This window comes from Penicillium roqueforti (genome assembly GCF_015533775.1).
Source record: "Penicillium roqueforti strain LCP96 04111 chromosome Unknown scaffold_01, whole genome shotgun sequence".
Taxonomy (NCBI): domain Eukaryota; kingdom Fungi; phylum Ascomycota; class Eurotiomycetes; order Eurotiales; family Aspergillaceae; genus Penicillium; species Penicillium roqueforti.
Window position 1 is genome coordinate 2871992 of NW_024067565.1, and position 20312 is coordinate 2892303.

A 20312-nucleotide genomic window follows, 5' to 3' on the forward strand; every position below is an offset into this window, starting at 1 on the left:
ATGTGAAATTATTCTTATTTCTCGGCCATTATGGCAAAGGACTCTGTTCATACATGTCATGTCAGTAAGAGGTAAATCTGGCAAACTTGAGAGTCGATTAGCACGGAGGAAAGGGAAGCAGGACTTGCGCAGATTGCCAGCACCTCCAATCCCGATTCTAACATAGCGCTCTTGAAAACCAGACGTCGACCGAGTATCCTGAGCCCCATTGAGCCTAGAACTCTGCGCTGACTGTGACTGGAGAAGAGCTACTCCGTCTAAGGTTTCTAAGGGCAGTTGCCCTTCGTCGTCCTCGGATTTCTGCCGTTTTGGCCAACTGAGAAACCTCCATAGGCAGCGCATGGTTTTCAACCGGAGGAATGAGTAAACAACCTTGGTCGAGGGTTTATCAAATCAGTACTCTGGCTCTTAATGTCTTGATAGATTTTACTTACGATTGCTTCAAGGCTTCGACCAACTTCAAATGATCTTTGCATAACCCTGTCTCGTCCGGGAATAATAGCTAGTTATACGCCTAGCTAGCCGGTCCCTTTCCGTGATGCAACGGGTTACGCAGAACGAACACTGTACGACCATGAACTTCAAATTTCCCGGAACAGCCAGACTGGCTACCGTTTATTGATATAGGATGATATAAGAGGAAACTATGACATATCAGTATATGATAATTTAGCCACCACCAGGAGATAAGTCAGTCATACATTTGAGATGGAGTAACGCATTCACTATGTGTGACAATATATGCCTGCAGTTTTTGCACGATTCACTAAAGCCTCTAAAGCCTCTAGAGACCAATTTGAACAAAGGCTTTGTCAAAATGGAGAAAATCTGGAGGACTTTTATTCTATCTACCTCAAAAAAGATCACCGTTGATATACTTCTATTTCATTCTAAAGCAGTATCTTGGGGATCAAATGATCTAGTGGTGTGTCCAGGTTGCAATGGTCACACGACTGTGACGCGATAGTGAAACCCCATTAGGAACTATTGGTCCATGTGGTCACAAGCTTAAGGTTAATGACCTGAAGATATCAACTGCATTCGGAGAGAGCCTATGTAGTACCTTGCATTAGCAAAAGAACGGAAGCTGATCATGATCAAAGATGATCAACCTTATCTGGTCTCCAACAAATAGAATGACGTTTGGATATCCAGTTAGGGATTTGAGGTGGACCTGTTTCATATTTTTTAAAAAAGGTGGGACTGTGGGCCTCCGACGGTGATACTGAGAGTCCGGAGTTCAGGCCCAAGCGTTTCCGGGGCTAAATATCCCGGCTGATAGCAAAAACTGCTGTGCCGCGTTAGTGGGTCAGACGGTGGCGAGATTGCGAGCAATGTTTGAAGGGTGTGCCTATGGATCGCAATATATGGCGTATCGTATGGACACATTTTAGAAACACAGATCTTGTTTCATATGAATAAGATGAGGCTTCTGAAACCATGTACATATTGGCTCTTTGAAGACCCTAATTCGAAAGGAGAAATGAGCTTCAGTCACTTGGTAAGAAAAGCAGGACCCAATCGAACACGGCAGAGAAAAAGTCGTGTTTCCTAAGGATTTAAGAAGTTGGCAAAATAGCCAGCGGGAATAGCCAATGATCTTGCACCAGCCCCGATTGCTCCGACGGCCTTGGCAACCCCGAAGTGGCACTTCAACCGCGAAGGGCGAATGAGAAGGCAGAACAGCTCTGCGCCAACGTCCCCGGCATTCCAGAGGGGAACCGTGCAGCGGGGCAAATTATTTAGCCTCGCGTTTAGATGTTCAAAGGATTGGAGGAGGAGGTCAAGAGAGAATAGAAAGCTTGATATGAGGAATGACAGAGTAATGTACAGAGTAGATAGGAGGGAGTACGTATGTTGTAGAAATAAAGTGGCATCATCTGACTGCTGCCTGAGGCCAGAAATCCAAACCTCCTCCTCTCTCCGCAGATTCTCTGGTTTATCTGCGCTCCTCGTCATTCCTTTATTCTTTTTGAGTCCGTCGATTCTTTTGCTTCTTTGAATTTCCGTCGACTCTTAAATTCTTGGCTTTCCCCTCATTTGCTTCTTCTTTACCCCTTCTTTGCTCAGAAAGCTTTTATTTCGATCCCGGGTTCAGATGTCCCCAGCCAATGTGGTGTTAGAACCTCAGCTCTTGCGTCGCGTGTGCCATTAGGCCATTTAAAAAATAATCACTTGTTTTGTCCCTATCGGATTTCTCCTCTGGCCTGGAAAAGAGAAGGTCGGCTTCTTAGGGTCTCCCCTCATCATGTTGCTCAAACCCGCGACACCCCTCACCATCTTGCTGCTGATCGCCTTTGCGCTTTTGCTACTCTCATGTATCTCAACTCCTATTGTGAAGGGAATTCCTCTAGCAACTTTCAAAGATGTCGATTATGGTGTCTTTGGATATTGCAAGGGTAGTACCTGTACCAATATCCATGTGGGATACACGAGCAGTAAGTCTCCCCCCTGCGTGTCTGCCTATTCTCCGCTAAGTTTCATGCAGATGATATAAGTAGCACAGGCGATGATTTCAATCTCCCTTCCGGTACTCGAAAGTCACTGTCCTCGATTCTCATTATCCATCCAGTCGCCGCCTTCCTGACCCTTATTTGCCTCTGCCTGGCCATTGCGGCCCACTTCCATGCGCCCTCCCACTCGCCGCGCTTCCTATTGGCGCTTCTCATCTTGTTGCTGCCAACACTGCTCGTGTCTCTCCTCGCATTCCTCGTCGATATCTTGCTCTTTGTACCACATCTAGGATGGGGTGGTTGGATTGTGCTGGTCGCGACCATCATCCTCACCTCCTGTGGAGTGGTCACCTGTGCCATGCGCCGAACCCTTGTGAGTCGGAAGGCAAGGAAGCGTCGGATCGCGGAAAATTCTGAGATGAGTGGAGAGAACTATTATAACCGACAGAATGCCGCTGCGGCTGCGCCCCCTGTTCCGGCTCCCATTGACCCCAAGGAAGCCTTTGTGTCGCACTCTCTCAACTCCGACTCGGGCCCAACATTCGCATCCTTCCACGTGGAAACGCGCGACAGTGATGACGATCGAACACCCCTCAACTCGCGGACTCCCATGAGCGATACCCCAGCACAACCGGACCATCACGGTGCTCCCTATCGCGGCCCGCAAGATGAATTTGGCAATATCCCGCCTCAGGGCCCGGGCCCGTACGGTGCAGGTCTAATGTCACGGAATCCCTCCGATCCCCGGGTTCGCCCCCAATATTCCGATGGCAGTATGGGTTCTCGAAGAGGAGGCGCGCCGCCTGGCTTCAATGGACGCGGGCGGGGTGGATATCCTCCCCGGGGTGGACGCGGTGGACGCGGTGGACGTGGAGGACCTTACATGGGACCTCCTCGCGGCCCTCCTGGCTCCCGGGGTGGCTACATGGGGCCAAATCCAGGCCGTGGAGGTCGCGGTGGAATTATGCCACCCCGGGGACCACCAGTCGGCTATGAGTCCGGTCCAGGCGGCCCCAACCGCGGTTTCGACGCATACGGTCGACCTGGGTCGCCTCCCATGGATGACCCTTATAGTTATGGGCCACCGGGTCAGATGCACCAGCCACCTCCCGGGCCCATTGGCATGGCCGTGTCACCGGAGACGGTAGGCCAAGCCATTGAGATGACTCCGCAATCTCGCCCGCAGTACGAGATGCATGAGTCGACTCAACCAATGAGCAGCGTACCGCAAACACTGTCAGCCGAAAACCACGGTGCCGTCCCTGAAAGCCCGACAAGCATATACAGTCGACCGAAGTAAGTCGGAATGCTACGAATACCGTTCCTAAGTTGACCACTAACCTTTGTTCAGTTCCTATGATCCTCCTCGCTCGGGCTGGGGTGCAAATGATCCTCGCACTGTGACCCCGCAGCCACCGCAACAAAACAACATCAGTACCAATTACTACGAGGACGTGGATCCCCGTTTTGCTCGTCGGCCATCGCCTCCTACTAACTCTGGGATCCCCCCCTCTCTGACGCCTGGAGCTACTCACTGTACGTACACTCACAGATCACACGTGTTGAAGGATTCTTGCTAACTTTCTCCTAGTTTGATGAAATCTATTGGTTTCTAAGTGTTATTCATGTTTGACACGATTCTTTCCACATCTTCTATGCTTTGCGATACCCTTTGCTTTTCTTCTTTTCTCTGGCTAAATTTTGATTACTTTTTTCCCTCCGATTTCATGACACACTAAGTCATTTTGGGGAATGGAGTTATGGTGTCCTTTTATCTTCCCATTCCTCTATAAATGCTCTCTTTTGGGACGACAAGACGTTTCATCTTGTCCCCAAAAATCCGCCACAAGACACGGCGTTGAGAATGGTAATTCTTTTCGCTGCTCGATTGTACTCTGCCTGGACTTCCATGTATAGCAGCAGGCGGATACGATGTACAGAAACAAATTCCTAAGATGTCTGGCTTTATCCAAGATCAACAGCATATGACGCTGCTACTGATTTGATCTTTTTTGTACTTTCTTCCACTGAGTGGACTGTGACTTTTATCTTACCCGAATCCATGTACATTTCTGTTCTCTGGTACATTTGACTTTTCACAATTTCCAAACATAATAATTAGCTCTTCTGTGATCTCCGCATATGATTGAAATCTTCTCTCCCCAAAAGAAAGATAGCCCTGTAATATAACATAGATCGAGATCTTCAATCCTCCTTGCCAATCATGAATGGGAGTACTAATTCAGTCTGAATCGACATGAGAACAAGCCCAATGTCTCTGGTGGCGAAGATGACGACGAGGTATAGATGATTCGTGAGTGGAGCTGGCTTGATGAGATGAGCATGTTGCTTCGAGAGAAGCGTGAAGTTGAATGTGTACTTAGGGTATTTCTAGAGGGTCTAGATTGTGAGTTGAGGAAGGCTCAACGGGATTATTGTCTGTCCGAGAAGGAGCAGGGGTCTAGGAAAATGATAGCAAGGAAGGGACGATGAATGATATCCTTGTTCTTTCCAAGTCATAGCTCAGGTCTGGGGTTATTCCTCTTTTGTTTTGTAGAGTTGACAGGAAACAGGGGGAACGGACTGCTTCATCGCGATAGACTAGGTAATCGCAAACATATCACGCTCATATTACATTTTTCATGGTTTTAGAGGCTCTAACTGGCAAAATACTATGTAATAATTCTCACTTTGCTCTTACTTTTTGATGAATCTATCGAATATAACTTTCATATCAATTGTGGCTTACTCTGATACGGTCTTACATTGTCACTATATTTGAAGTCATAGAAGTGTACAAACAATATAAGCTTATGGGTATTGATACCAGGAAAACAATGGTTAGGCTGTACTAACATTATTCTATTCATTTTATAGAGTCCCTGAATTACTATTTAATATACTACCCAGCACGTTGAACTTTCAACTCCTTCAACAACCACGATCACATTGGATACCTACTACAACCCAAGAACACAACTTACAAGGTATGACCCCTTAGCCCATGGCCAAGATTTGGTATGAAACAATGAGCTATTTAGGTCTCTGATTACATTGCAGGTTGAGCATCATCAACCATTCTCCAAATCACAGACATAGCCTATCCAATATCCCCCAACCAGTGAGATAGACGCTGTTTCTCATCCTTCAAAAACAGAGGCTAACAAGCTTAAAGTGACCGATATTCGGCCCATTCCGTCGCCCAACAATGCATAGCTAGAACATCTAGCAAGGCTCACAAGCCGTGCAAATCTTCGCGCTCGTGAGTGCCGAAAGATAGACCAGGAGATATCGCGGATTACGAGCAGCAAGGAAGCTACAATGACCGCAAATCCATACTTCCACTATACTCATGGAAATGTCCTAGCGGACATGGACAGAGAATTGGCGTCTCTCTGCAGCGAACTTAGGGATATGAAGAAAGAAGAAAAAAAAGAGGCCATGATGGAACAGGAAGTCTGGAACCAGATTGGTTGAATGAGAACCAAGGCGTTAAGAGTTTGGCTCCTATAATGGACAATGCCCTTCCCGGCTCTATCCTCGATATTATCACGTTTACCAACAGTACTACGCATTCGTTTATTCATTTTAATATTCCATTAGTAGAGCTGTAAGGTCAATCTTCTATGCTGGACCGAAGCGCATATATCGTTTCTAGTCAGTACAATGACAGTACACTCAATAGCGCTACTATTTCCCTTTGGGGTGGCATTCTCACAGATATGGGCATTTCTGGTATAGATTTACCTATCATGAGAAGTTTCAGCTCCAGTCAAATTATCGTATGCCTATAGCTCGCGTTTGATACTGAGAACTGAAAAGCTCTAACAAATGCTAGAGCTATGTGACGGCTGGTAACTACATCACACGGCAGTCTAGATTGAAGTACCGAAATCCACTATCTAGGCTTAGACCATGAACTTATATTGAGATGGTGCAATATCAGTGTCTGATATGTAGAATACAGGAAAAATCCGGTACCATGTCATTTCTGCGCCACATCAACAAGTCCACCAGAACAACTTGATGAGAAAAATCACCACAAGGTACCTGTGTACTCCCATTCGACAACCGCTCAGGAACCTTGGAAATTTATTTTGGTTACTAGTCTCCATTAGGAAATAAAGAGTATAAGGATAAGAGATTTGTTGATGTTTAGATTACTGAGTATGGGAATAATGAGATTGGTTGTTTCATAATGTATGCATTGCTTGACTATCCACAATATATCGGAGGTTTATCTGTTCATTGCCTATCAAAATGACGATCTCCTTGGCCACTATGAGCACCTTTTTAACTTCCTCCAGGATGTTCTTTGAAACAACAAGGACCGCCAGTACATGCCTCCATCTCTGTTGAAGTCAATGCATCGGGGTGGCGGAAAGTGGCAATATCATGGGTGTAGATAAGTAGTAAATCGATCGTCCAACGAATGCTGGCTTCATTAAGTAGACTTTTGGAGCGGGCGGCATCGACTTTCGTTAGGACATCTCACAGGATGGAGCTCCCAGCGAAAGTGCGTTTGATACCACGAAGTCGACACTGCTCTGAACCAGTCAGACTATTTCCAGACTGGAGTTTACCAGCAACATCTGGTGAGATGGTATGAGATATCGACAATGTATGCAAATTTTTCAGGGTCGCTGCGAGGATACTCGGGGAGGCACAATATACGAAGAACATATCGTACAGTTTCAAGCACTGAGCTACCATAGGTAGTAACTTGGAACCCTGTTCATAATCAGAAATCAGCTTAGCTCGGGGACATCGATAATAACTGGTGGGTCGGCTGTATCAACCAGCCAGTGCGACTGAGAGCATTCTCAATTTCTGCTCATTTGTTGAATTTGACCTATTCGAAACAGATCCATTGTGTAACGGCCCGATCACCTTGATGGAATGACAGGCAGAGAATCTGCTGGAGAACCTACATTCATTCTTCCAATCCCCACTGCAAGACACTGATACTGAAAGGCGAGGCCTATTGGAACCCCGACTTGTGCGTGCGATTCGAGGTGTCTCTTCGAGCATAGACTTGTACTTGCTCTAGCTCCTCCAGATGGACTGGATGTTCCTCACTTCTTTTTCCTCAGCATTTTGTTTCAATGCAGTTATAAATGCAGCACAGTTGTAACTTACTGACCAATCTATAGTAAATATTCGGACTCTTAGTGGTTTTATATAATGAAGGAAAACGGGAAATGACCAAAGAGTAAGAGAGCAGGGAAGAAGGATTGATTTCTAAAAGAAAAAAAAAGAAACGGCTAACTAAATAGCCAGTGGAAGCCTCACAAACCAGGTATCAAGGCATCCTCAAAAAGGAAAATCCCTAGTTAGGTACTCCGTACAGTTCGGATTTTCACACCCACCACCACAGGCTTAGTAAATCAGTTGTCTCTAGTTATAACTGCTTCGCTTCGCTCCTCAATGATAGATATAGTTTGAAACTGCCATAGCAAAGCCAAAGTTGCGAGTACATTCTCGGTCGAAGCATATCCAGAACCCAGATTGTCAACCCCCTCTTCTTCCTTCTTTCTTCAACCTCTCGCACTTCCAATAATACGCCTCCCACCAAAGGTCAGATCCCTCAGCCCCATGGCTAAGACTTTCGGCGAAACAATAAACTAACAGAGACTAATCTTTTGATAGGCTAACTACCTTACTACCTCCCCAGCCAGAGAGGTACACCCCGCGATGCACCGTTCTTAAGCGCGGTTAAAACATAAAGCTAAGAAGGAGACAGTCACTGATGAGAGGCCAATCCTATCACCGAGCGACGAGCAGCTATACCAGCTTGAAATAGCTAAGGCTTCGGGATAACGAGCTCATCTTCAAGGAATGTTGCTACGGGAGGCGATATACCAAACGGGCTTTCTCGAGAATTTCCACATACAACCGAATTGTACGACGAGACCCAAGCTGAAGTGACCACCAACCATGCCGTGCTCAATAAGGGAGTGCGTGTGCCAGGCAAGAAATGGTACGATCTGAAAGATCTCGGGAAGGACCGACGGACCGTCCTTGCCTGTATTCCGTCCACTGCGATTGGTTCCAGTCCTGCTTCAAACCCACAATCCGATTCCCGAACTGAACTCGACCCGACCAATCACAATGGTCGGCCGCGACGAAGCCCGATAGTCTTTCCCGAGAGATGCTCCAAATCAGCCTCGCTGATCTCGAAGGGGAAATAGTACTGATGATCTTACTAGATATACTCTTGGGAATGTTTGCTATCGGGACTCTGACTCTCTACCTACATCATGGGGAGATACAAATTTCACTTTACTTTTACCTTTTATTAAGATCATGTTTTAACGAGCCCATCAAGAATCATTTCGCTATCAATTATTTACACTGTATATATTCAATCAATATACCTAGCTTCCAAGAGATCAAAATGATGAGAACGGGGTTGTGGCTACAAGCATTGACTAGGCTTTCGTTCCTGGGGCAGTATTCGCGCTCACTCCTTCGCGTGTTTGTTGGAAGATCCCACACAAGATTCTTCTCTTCTTCTCTCAACAACCTTGGACTGCTCTACATATACTACTGTCACCACATTGCAACGACTCAAGGTATGAATAGTTGGTACATAAGGACCATTTGTGGTGAAAGAATAATCTAACATTAGTAATGTTATGGATCAAACTTTATCATACCTTTCAAGGCCGCAACAGTCCTCTATCCCACCCTGCTAAAAGTGAGATCCACGCCCTCATCTCGATGTTGTATTCCTAACTGTCTTCAGAGAGCTGACAAAGAAAAGTGGCCGATAGTCGGCCGATTCCGGGCCCGAACAACGGGCAGCTGGAGATGCTAACCCAGCTGCGCCTTATTCGGACCACGCTAGCTCACTCTCAAAGAACGAAAATGCGGCAGGCAAGGATGGTAATTCGCCGAGTACAACTTCTGACAAGCCAATGTGCCGCTAACGGCCAGGCCTCTACTCCTCACGCATTGTGGAGGCTCGAGCGAAGGATACAGTCTCTATTTCGCAATATCCTCAGGTTACAGGCTGAACAAGAGGCTGCCCGTGAGTTTGAAGTGGAGATCTGGAGGAACGTGCGATAAGTCACCAAGTCAACGATCTACAGCCCTATAGAGCCTTGTGTGGATCACAATATCAACATTGAATATCGGAGCAATGCCTCTTTATCTTTCATTGGTTGTTTACCTTTGAAACGGATGTAGAATACGAGAGAATTCTTGCATTAAAACCGGAGAGTAAGCTGAACGCGCCTTAATATGGGCTATCTACATACTCCGTCTTTACAAAGTAAGTGCTATTGTTAGGTATCTCAGGGCATTTTTAATGATATAATTGCAGTTCGAAAAGTCCGATGACTCTGACTTTGTGCTCCGGATGAAAGACTGATCATGTATACATTGATTACGAGTACCAACCAAAACCAATGGATATACTCCTCCAATATCAGAGCACGATTTCACGAAACGATTCTACGCTTGTCACAAATCACGGCAACCCTTTCACCTGCATCATCGATGTAAAATGCCGGAAACATATTCTTCTGACACTTTAAAGTTCCTCCCAAAGAAAAAAACCCAGATTGAGGAAGTAGGTGACAAGCGAGAAAATTCCTGGGAGATCTATACGCGCGAAATCATCAGCCTACGGTGGATCATCTTTTACAAATTTGATTATATTTTACCTCTGTTCGCATTCTTCTTGGCATAGATTGTACCCTGAGGGCTTGACATAGACTTACAGAACCCATCTATCCCGCTCTCTATAATGATTTCGATGCTTTCACTGTTTGGGGCGTTTTTCTTGGCAGCCTGCAGTTTAGAAGGCCGCATTAAATCTGTGATTGATAGGGAAAGATCAGCTGTCTATTGGAATTTAAAAGATAATGTGCGATATGCTTTCAAAGGAAATGGGTCTGAGCGAATCTGTAATATTTATATGCGGTCTACTGTACGCGATTGCTATGCTGTCTCTATCCGGAGGGCGCTTCCTCAGCTCAATATCAGACGAATTGTCGAATGTTTACGGATAGATCATTGGTATGGTAGAAATATATAATTGCATATACATTGGTATACTTGGCATATCTATGAACTATTATTGGACGAGAGCGCTGTAATAAGAATATAGGATGAAATTGCATTAATTCTATAGTGGCCTGTTTGTCTTATTTGCCTTAGATTCGGCCCGAACGGGGGCCTGAAAGCCCGCGCGGGCCGAGAAGTCAGGCCCGAAGCTCGACCCATCGACGGGCCGGGCCGGGTCGGTCAAAACGGGCTTTGGAGAAGTCTACCTCAATTCTTCTGAGACCAGTCCTCAACAAAACGCCTGTGGCTTGGGTTGGCCCCTCTGTCTTGCATCCAATGCAACGTGGGACAGGGATAATGCCATAGCAGCATCTTCCCTAGACCCAATTTTATTGACCCTTATCGCGCCAATTATATTTCTCTAAGCTGGGTTTGCCTGACAAAGCTCTTCTTCCTCCATTCGTAAAAAGCAACTGGCTTTTACCCTGGCTTTCAACACAAGGAAAGAATATAAATACTATAACCCGAGTCTTCCAATATTCACTCATCATGACAATAATCTATCTCCGGTTCTCGAAGAACCCTGCTCCTGTTGAAGATATTGCCCTCGTCACCAAGACTCTTCTAAACATCAACCCAGGCCTAGACGAGACCGAGCGCACCGAGGATACCATCACCTTCTCTTCTACAGACCACGACGTCGACATCTTTGGCGAAATCTTCGAAGAATGGCTGCATTCAGAACCCCCAGTCATCACAACGTTTCGAATGCTGGCCGATTCTTAACGGCTGCCATCAGCCTCCTGACATTATTCGGATCCGTGTCAGCGTCGGCCCTACCTCCCCTTCTCGAGCTTACGACGGACTCCGTGGATCTACAGTCTACATATACTTTCAACTGTTACTCTCCTGGCAAGGCATGCAGGGGGAATGGGGACACTACTGGTGGTGGGTCTTCTATAGAGGGCTGCACGCCCATCAGTGCGAATGGCTGTAGCTAGTATTCCTTCAACGGGGGTGGGCAGTTCAAACTCTGTGTCTATGAAAACAGAGGATGTACCGGTAACACCGTTACAAGTGTCAATGGTGGCTCAGTGACTTGTCTTGGAATTGAAAATGCGGGTGGTTATAAGGCGATCAGAAGAGATACCAACTGCTAGAAAATTCAGGACATCAGGCTAGCCGAGTTCCACGGCAAGGTGCCTTGCAAAAAACCCATACTACCCGGGATGAGCTCCCTAAAGCAAGGATCCAATGCGGTTACTTCTCGTGGAATGAGGAGCTTTATAGGCAGTTTTGGGTCTTCTACCTCTTTGAGCTCCAGGCTGTGCGTTCCATGGCTGTCAGTTTGATGGTAAAGCAATATCGTACCCGACGGACCACAGCTGTCTTCGAGGGGGTTCAAATGAATGATGCATGGTCGTGTTTGGGGATCATCTGCAGCCTGAGTGATTGTGAAAGGGATTTTGTAAATTGGGTCGTCCACCCCCACGTCAGCAGTTGAATCTCCTTCAATTTTGAGCGTGAGGTGGGGTGTGTCTGGTCTGTTCTAATTAGTCTCTTTTTTTTAGTTTCAAGGGGGATCTTCTTACATTCTGTCTTTCTTGGAATATTTCACGAAGGGTAGCAACTGCTGATCATTGAGTTCTTCCATGTGGATAATTTGCCAGACTTGCGATTCTCCGTGTCGGAGAGTTGAAGGTTGGACACATCACATGACCATGGTAGGGACCTCGGCATCAGCTACCATAGCCCTGTTGATGTTTGAATTACTGAGTATGGGAATAAAATGATCTTAGTTGTGTATTGCTCAAGACTGTCTATCTATCTGTCCGTTCGTTCCGCATGTGGATCCTCGGCCCGATGCCCAGTTCCACTCAGTCATACCCCAGATTACTTGGTCATTTCAACAAGCTCCGCTACTATCCATAGAGAATATATCATCTATCTTACTGCGCCTTCACGAGGAAGGTATAGATGTCACTTTCGAAGGGAAAGAGCGAAACCAGACGGATGGCCTCGGCATTTCTATGGTGATCTTGGTAATGATAAATGAAGCCAAGCTGCTTCTAGTAATATATTGGTATATAACAGAAGGGTAGATCTCTCGATAGAAAGGAAAAGGAAATTGAGCATGAGAATAAGCAGTTGAAGGCTATATAATACGTCAATAGAATCCGTTTGCCTCAATGCTGCCTTTAGAGACCTCTAACTACAGTCCACATATCCGTTCTTCCTAGGCCTTTCAAACAGCACATCTTCATTACCTTAAAACCACCTTGTCTGATGGATAATAGAATTATATACAACTCATCATTCTTTCATTCATAAACAAGTTGCGCAGTAAGGTGAATAGCAGTCATAGAACTCTTAGCGCTGTACAAACGAGTTCTTCTATAGATCATTTGATTCATACTGACATCCATAGACCTGATCAAGTGAAGAATAAGGTGTTTACCTATACCGCCCCCAATGAAACACCATACTCTCTCACTTCTGATCAAACACACAACACTTGCCACACTCACCATCACACAATCAATTGAACTTTCTACCATCTCAACGCGATTCTTGTATGCAGAGATCTCACATGAGCTTCTTCCTTTCTACAAAGCTCACACACTCCCAGGATACCACTCAACAGATACCATCCAACATCCCACCCACTCCTCTACAATGAAATACAAAAGACGAGGAAAGGGTAAACCAAATGGGCAGCAGCCCCAAGACACGGGCCACCACTGCACCGTGTGCAAAAGCCGGCAATTCAAGACAGAGCAAGGCCTGAGTGACCATTTTAAATGTCAACACGCCATCTTCCCATGCTCTGACTGCAACGAGATCTATGCGGCTGCAGTCGAACTAGCCGAGCATAGGTACTCAGCACACAACAAGGGAACCTTCAACAAACGATACAGGGTATCACCCAACAACCACTTGCCAACTGCCAAAGGCAACGCAACAAGCCGACCTAGGGCTGCTTCCTCGCCTGCCATACCAGGCTTCCTCTCTACAACAAAGGTGCCTGTGCATCTCCGTCTCCCACCTTCCCGCACTCGCTCAGCTTCACGCGCGTAATCGCGTACCTTTCGCACACAGTTGTGGTCCAGCAATGCATGTCCCTCAACTACCTAATCAAGTCCCCCGGGAGACTGAGTAGGGGCATACAGCATGCACGCGCGTCTTCCGACCATACGCTAGGGTCTTCGGACCACGCGATGAATCCGGTCAAGACCCCTATCTATCAATGCAGGGCCATCAAGTCCCCGTGGGTATGGGCTTCTATCCACCGCCCATCGAATGCCTTCACCACCTGGTGCAAATGTACCAGGTTCCCAGTTAGGTAGGATGGCGATTACGATTGGGATGTCAAGCACCCCCACACATCTACCATACAATGCACGGGGTTGGGGCTTGCTAAGCCGGGCGTGGATCTTCAAGATGCACGTGCCGCGCTTTGCCAGTATATAATCCAGGTCGCAGTGCAAATCGACCACGCTCCGTACCACAACCTGTGAACCCTGGCCCTCGCGCTGGGGCTGGGACTAGTTCATGGGTGTGGTGCTGGATACGTTCGTGGAAGCCGCTGAGGCATGTTTTCCTAATTTCCCCGCGCGGATGATGTTGCCTCTGCCCGCGCGGGTAGGCGCTGAAGATTCTTACGCGCGAGCTGCTGGGGATGCGGCTGCGGCTGCGGTTGTGAGGAAAATCATGTGCTAGGCGGTGCGCACGCATAGCTGAGGCTTTGATATGGTGTTTGTGTTCGCTGGAGTGTCTGATGACATAGGCGGAGTAGGCTGAGTGGGGTGCGGCATGGTGGACGGTGTTGGCGCTGAAGATATTCGCGCGCGGACTACTGAGTATGGAAATGTTGTGCTAGGCGATGGATGCACTTCCATTGCTGAGGCTTTGATATGGTGTTTGTTCGCCGGAGTGTCTGATGATCTGGCTCGATGTGACTTTGAGTGTATGGCAGCATGGTGGTGCTTGCACTGTTGCTGTCCATGCCTGGTCCTAAGGCACTCCGGCGAATTTACAACGAGGGTGTGGTTCTCGGGTCGCTGTGAGCGAAATTATTTATCCCCGTACTGATCGTTGTCTCTGGTCGATTCGTCCGGCTGGGGTGGTGGATCATCACGCGGATTGGCAGTGGGGATCACAGTGATGTTTTGAATTGTTTGAATGAAGAAAGTCAATTTCATTGTCTCCTCGTAGGTGAAAAGCATGAAAAGAATAACCACCTCCTGTATTACTATGTAGAAAAACAAATGCGTAATTAAGTATGGTCACTATTGAAAACAGTACTAAATCACAACGGAAACAAAAGAAAGAAACATTGCAATATTGGTGATGGGGGAATTAAACGCCAACTTTACAGAAACAGGTAAGAAAAAGACAGACAAAGCACAAGTAGACAATCAGACAGTCAAGCCAATAGGAGTATGACTGCTTGAAAAAATAAAGAAGCAAAACACTTGATATAGATATGAGAACACCTCCATTCTCTATGCATGCATCAAAGAGCCTAGAAACCAAAATCCAGCGCTAAACACCTCAATCCAGATGGATACATAACAAGGGCATTAACGTGTTCAAAGAATACTCCGACTGGCCTGGCTACGGCCTGCCTGGCTGCGACTAGCCAAACTAGCACGGCTGGGAGTCGTGCGACTATGCTCGTCTTCCTCGAGAACATCACTCAGACGCGTGGGATGACGATGGCGTGGTGTCACAGATTCCCACCCGGTGCCGGGGCCCCATCCAGCGCCGCTGTAGTCCGCGGCGGAGGCCGGCGCCGGCGGAGGGACGGACGAGGGGGCAGAGGTATATGCGCTTTCGGGAATATAGTGTTCGTCTAGCAGAGAATGCTCATACTCTTCGCTTTCCTCCGAAGGAGGGCCAGGTGGGTAGCTTAAGGAGTCACCATGGGGGTCGTGGGGGTAGGGGGCATATTCTTCATCGCCCGCTTCGCTGCTGCCGACGTAGGAGCGCGCGTCAGGTTCTGAGGTTGCGGGGTAAGGAACCGTTGTATTGTCGTGTGCGTACAGTGGACGCGGATAGGGGACTTTTGAGGTAGGTGGGTCAACCTTTTTGGGTTCGATGAAAGGGTCGGATCCTACGGGAGACATCGGCGTGCCATCTTCGTAGTATTGTCCGGCGCTCCCTGCAGGCTTGCCGTATGCGTCGGTGCCCACGGTTGTGGCTGTCTGTCCGGGGTATGGACCCTCGCGGGTTTGTGGGCGAGTCGTGTTGTGCCGACTAGGAAGGCCAGAAACCATAGGCACAACCTGGACGTCTCCAACAAGTGTTGGCTCTCCATTGCGCAGGGAGTTTGTTCGGTCTCGCTCTTCTTGTTCACGGCGGCCAAGCTCCTCCCAGGCACGGCGTGCCTCCTCCTTGGAGATTTGGAGTTCGCGGCGCATCTCCTTCAGCAGTTCCTCAGCCTTGACTTTGTCTTTTTCAGATTGCTGGGCGGTAGAAAACGCATCGGCTCGGCCTTGTCGCTCTTCCTTGAGCTGGCGTTCCAGGTCCGCCTGCACTTCCTTCGAGCGTTCCTGCTCGGCACGGGTGTCAAAAAACCAGCGCTGGAACTTGCGTTCGGAGGAGGCGCGAAGACGTTGCAGCTCAACCACCGCGTGGAATAGATTGGCACCGGCGGCAGACAAGTCTGTAATCTGTCGAGCCAATTGTTGGCTAATCGGATCACGCTCTAGATCCTCATTGTTCTGTTCAAGTTTGCGCATCCAATAACTGGTGAGACCCTCCCAGTGTGAAGACAGCGTTTCCCATCGCTCGAATGCATGCGGAAACCCAACTCGTTTCGGCTGCTGAAGAGCCTGGGGAGCACCTTGTCCTGCGGGTAGGGCCTGGGCGGATTTGGAGAACCCACTGGGCTTGGGCTGACCTCCAATTTCTGCCGCACTCTGCGAGCGACCGTGTTGAGGCTGCTGAGCGGTTGTTTGTGGCGGCCGTGCCTGGTTTGCTTGCCCCGTGCCAACCGTCGGCGGTGCGGTCTGGTATTCTGATGGCCTGGTACTCGGTGTATTATCTGGTGCTGGCCGGTAACCAGGCACAGCCCCTGAAGCGACGGGTACGGTCTGGGACTGTCCCTCGGGGCCCCTTGCTGGTCGTGGGGCTCTGATTCTTGATTGGGAGGCGTTTTCGGCGGCAACGCCAGCAGCGTACTGTTGTGCCTGGGCCTGGGCATATTTCTGGGCTTCTGCCTCAGCTTCAGCCTGTTTTTCCTCCAGTTGTTGCCGTTCCAATTCTTCCTGTTCTCTCTCTCTCGCCTCGCTTTCTGCTTTGCGGCGAGCCTCCCGATCCCGGCGCTGTCTCATGATATCTGTAGGTGTCCTCATCCCACTCGGTGGCTGTGATGTCCCTGAGATGGGATTCTGGGGTACACGGGATCCGCCATTCTGCCCACGGCTATTGTTCACAGGCCCAGCGGGCCCAGCGACGCCTACCATATCTGACATAGAAGCATTCACTTCGTCCCAGTCGGTGGATAGCTGCAGCGGTCCACGGATAGCTTCCTCGAGGGCGAAAAGGATTGCGGATGCGGTGCGCGACGAGACCCCGGTGTTTCTCTGCGGCCAGTATGAGGTATGGAGAAGCTGGTACGGATCGTCGATTGTAGACCCGTTGTCGTCGGTCTCCGCTTCGGAAAGGGCCGGACGTAGGTCTGCGATGCCACTGGCTGCAGCGCGTTGTACAGAGACTGGGGTTGTACGCGCCGGCTGGTGTCGGTGTGGAACTGGGGCGCGTAACGAGACAGCTCGACGGTGGGGCGATTGGCGGACCTCTGCCTGACGGGGGATACGCCGTAAGGGACGCTGAGAGGCAGCGCTGGAGGGTCTCAGTTGATGACCGGATGAATTAGAAGGGCGTTGAACAGTGGGCTGGCGTTGCCGCGCAAAGGTCGTGAACGTTGATGGGTCGTAAGAGTCGTGGACTTCGTCAGGGGCTTGTGGAGTGTGTCGAGACACCTCTAAGAATGGTGGATAAAATTGTGGATTGGGCGACAATGTGAGTGTGGCGTCACTGCTTGAAGCAGAATAGCTTCAAAGATCGCGATCGCAAAATTATCGATCGCTCACAATTCGAGGATTTACAGCTCCGACGGCTGTACAGACCAATACTCGATGCACAAGGTAAAGCAATTGAGAGAAAAGCGAAAGCAATTCGAAATCCGAAAGGTGAAAAGACGAGGAAGGGTCGGACGAGGTGGCTGGTTAATTGAGATGGCTGGGGCTGCCGCAGCTCGAGCTGCAGCGCACCAAACGTGTCTCGGGGATGAGCGCCAACTCTTCAAGTCCGACTGGCCGGATTCAATGCAAACTGATATACGGAGTAAAGACAAGAAGATATTAGACTGGAGGAAGCTGAAGGGTATTCCACGTTCTCCCAAGGCAGGAATGCCAGCCCAGTGCCTGCCCTAATTGACCCAAGTCTGGACTTTCCTTCCTTTTTTGCTTTTTGCTTTTTTGCTTGTTCAGGCTATTACGAAGTAGATCCCTAGGGCCTTCATAGGCTGTATGTCAAATCTCAATATTGCACCGTCATGCGTCCAGATCCCAATGTCGCTACGCAACCAACCCGGGAAGCAGTACCTCAATAATTAGCTGCACCTGTACTGAACCGGTCACACGGACCGCTGTAGGTAAATGGAATGTCCAGAACATGCAGTGTCTGTGTTGTGTATGTTGTAGGAAGTCCGAAAGATAGGAGAACCCTGGAAATCCTTCGGGCTACAACCTGAAATGGATTCGAGGCAATTTTAGTTTGGCTATCGTGCCATGGTTGGCATTCAGGGCTAACAATGATACAAGAATAGAACTGAATATTGTATTATGTAGTGATGTGTTGGCAGAGGTGCTGTACGTTCAGTCGGGCAACAATATATATCCTGGTCTGGCTAAGATATATAGTCACCATGTCATCATCAATTCAGGCCTACCAGGCTATTTACTATTTATTACGGGCATTCATACTCCTACGGAGTCCTACCGTCTGTTATATCCACAATAACGTCGTAGTTAGGCTCCATCCGATCCACTGGCTCGTTCTTTGCTACTTCTGGAACGAACTCCATTCTCCACAGCTGGTAACCGTGGAAAGCGTGACCGTGAGAAGTAATGATATTCCAAACATCTAGGTACATCTCTACATCTCTACAGCATATTGCTAATTATTCTACTTCCAAGATTCTCCAGTCCATATACTTTACAAGTTACAACGCACTGCCCGGCATTTCCCCGCAATGACATCTTCTCGAGCCCTGGAGTGACGATGACAAAGCAGCGATCCTCGGGCCAACCCTAGAAACTTGGAACCTTGGAAGGTTGAAAGCTAAAGATCCAGTCCACAGCCAGAATAAGCCAAATGGCCGGGGCCCCAACACGCCAAGGTCCCCCCATAGTCCAAGCCGGGCGTCGCGGAAGCCCCCGAAGAGACCCGTCACACTACGCGGGACGTTAAAGGGGCTCTAAAGTGCGGTGCGAGGTAGCAACTATCAGAATAGGAGAGAGGATCAGCGTGGAAGAAATATACGGTGACTAGTTAACCACGTCTATATATACCCACCGACCCCATCTGGGTGCTAAACTACACACAACAGTGCAAATGGCTAGAAACTGCTCCGGGGGACAATTTTTGTATGGCGATGGTCTGTGCACGACAAATTTAGCATACAAAGTGGACCAGTTTTTCGAATCCCTAAGTGACTGTTTGGGAACCGTGAAAAAGATCAACAGGTCTCGTAGTGCGGAAAATATATCCGGTGGAATCTATCCTACGGGAGTACGGAATAGGTTCACATATGGTGGCCTTGTAGACCATCGATTTTCAAGCAACCTGCAACTCCATTGGCATTATTGCACACATTTAGTGTATAAGGAGTGGATATAAATTCTATCGGGAAAGCCCTTCTCGGCCGCCCGAACCTCCTCCGGTGCAAATCACAGTGGTATCTGGTTTGGGACATTCCATTTCTTCCTACAATATTGGGGGTAGTTACCCGGGCGATAAAAACATATGCAATAGTGAACACAACCCCTAGCTATCCCCAATCCAAAACCTCAAGCCAGGAGAACCCAATACAAGACCACACCGAGACCCCAACGAGAGACACACCCGCGCCCTAGAAGCACTACGACCTTAGAAGTAATATTAACCCCCCTGTCCCAAGGCCTGGGCCTCAGGAGCGAACGAACAGTAAGGGCCACCCAAGGAACCGGGGGATTTGACACCTCAGTCGGGTCGGGGAAAGCCTTCCCGCAGCGTCGCGGATGCACGAAACACGAAACCCGGACGGTCGCCAGGAGGGAGCCGAAACCCAGTATTGAGGTAGGTTTCAAGCATGCCTTGCAGCCTGCAGCCGGGGTTCGCGGGAGCTTAGGTGTTTGGGCTCGGGTGTTTCAGTTTCTTTGTCCACTGTCTTGGGATGGGGCTATTGGCCAATATTGGAAGTATGTTTTGCAAGATGCTGCCGCGGGGGTGATCATTGAGATCCTTTGGGAAGGGATCTGTTCTAGGTCTGTGGATTGGGGAGATCGAATTGTGCGATCGTGAACGATTATTTTGGATTGTGGTTGAGGCTCTTCAAGGAGTTTGTTCTATCGAGGGAGTTGGGATGGATGTTCTGGATTGTTGTTCCATTGCCCCTATGTAGGAACCAGTGCTCGATAGATGAATGGGCTGTGTTGCACTCGAGAACAAATCTATTCAAAACTCTATGGGTCTGCACTCAACATCCAACGGGGAAAGAATGTGACCGGGAGGACCGGAGGCGAGGGTTTCAGCAACGCTGCGTCCGCGGTGAGCTAATCGCTCAGAGATCGCGCA

At 48.5% G+C, this 20312-nt stretch overlaps 6 protein-coding genes across 6 annotated transcripts; 3 read left to right on the forward strand and 3 right to left on the reverse strand.

Annotated features, from left to right (window-relative positions):
- Positions 1–14: 14 nt before the first annotated feature.
- On the reverse strand, positions 15–722 carry LCP9604111_96 (uncharacterized protein; the record flags this gene model as incomplete). Its single annotated transcript, XM_039068411.1, has 5 exons — positions 15–43; positions 87–372; positions 435–468; positions 613–644; positions 702–722. The coding sequence occupies 5 exons, from the start codon at positions 720–722 to the stop codon at positions 15–17; spliced, it is 402 nt and encodes a 133-aa protein (XP_038932644.1).
- A 1526-nt stretch (positions 723–2248) lies between these two features.
- LCP9604111_97 (putative pH signal transduction protein PalI) lies at positions 2249–4049 on the forward strand (the record flags this gene model as incomplete). Its single annotated transcript, XM_039068412.1, has 4 exons — positions 2249–2438; positions 2489–3749; positions 3805–3989; positions 4045–4049. 4 exons carry the CDS (start codon positions 2249–2251, stop codon positions 4047–4049), a joined length of 1641 nt encoding a protein of 546 aa, XP_038932645.1.
- A 6966-nt stretch (positions 4050–11015) lies between these two features.
- On the forward strand, positions 11016–11252 carry LCP9604111_98 (uncharacterized protein; the record flags this gene model as incomplete). Its single annotated transcript, XM_039068413.1, has 1 exon — positions 11016–11252. The coding sequence occupies one exon, from the start codon at positions 11016–11018 to the stop codon at positions 11250–11252; it is 237 nt and encodes a 78-aa protein (XP_038932646.1).
- A 379-nt stretch (positions 11253–11631) lies between these two features.
- On the reverse strand, positions 11632–12120 carry LCP9604111_99 (uncharacterized protein; the record flags this gene model as incomplete). Its single annotated transcript, XM_039068414.1, has 2 exons — positions 11632–12010; positions 12059–12120. 2 exons carry the CDS (start codon positions 12118–12120, stop codon positions 11632–11634), a joined length of 441 nt encoding a protein of 146 aa, XP_038932647.1.
- Positions 12121–13142: 1022 nt separating this feature from the next.
- On the forward strand, positions 13143–13544 carry LCP9604111_100 (uncharacterized protein; the record flags this gene model as incomplete). Its single annotated transcript, XM_039068415.1, has 1 exon — positions 13143–13544. The coding sequence occupies one exon, from the start codon at positions 13143–13145 to the stop codon at positions 13542–13544; it is 402 nt and encodes a 133-aa protein (XP_038932648.1).
- A 1514-nt stretch (positions 13545–15058) lies between these two features.
- Positions 15059–18561, reverse strand: LCP9604111_101 (uncharacterized protein; the record flags this gene model as incomplete). The annotated part of the gene is made up of 2 exons (XM_039068416.1): positions 15059–17510; positions 18467–18561. 2 exons carry the CDS (start codon positions 18559–18561, stop codon positions 15059–15061), a joined length of 2547 nt encoding a protein of 848 aa, XP_038932649.1.
- Between the last annotated feature and the right edge of the window lie 1751 nt (positions 18562–20312).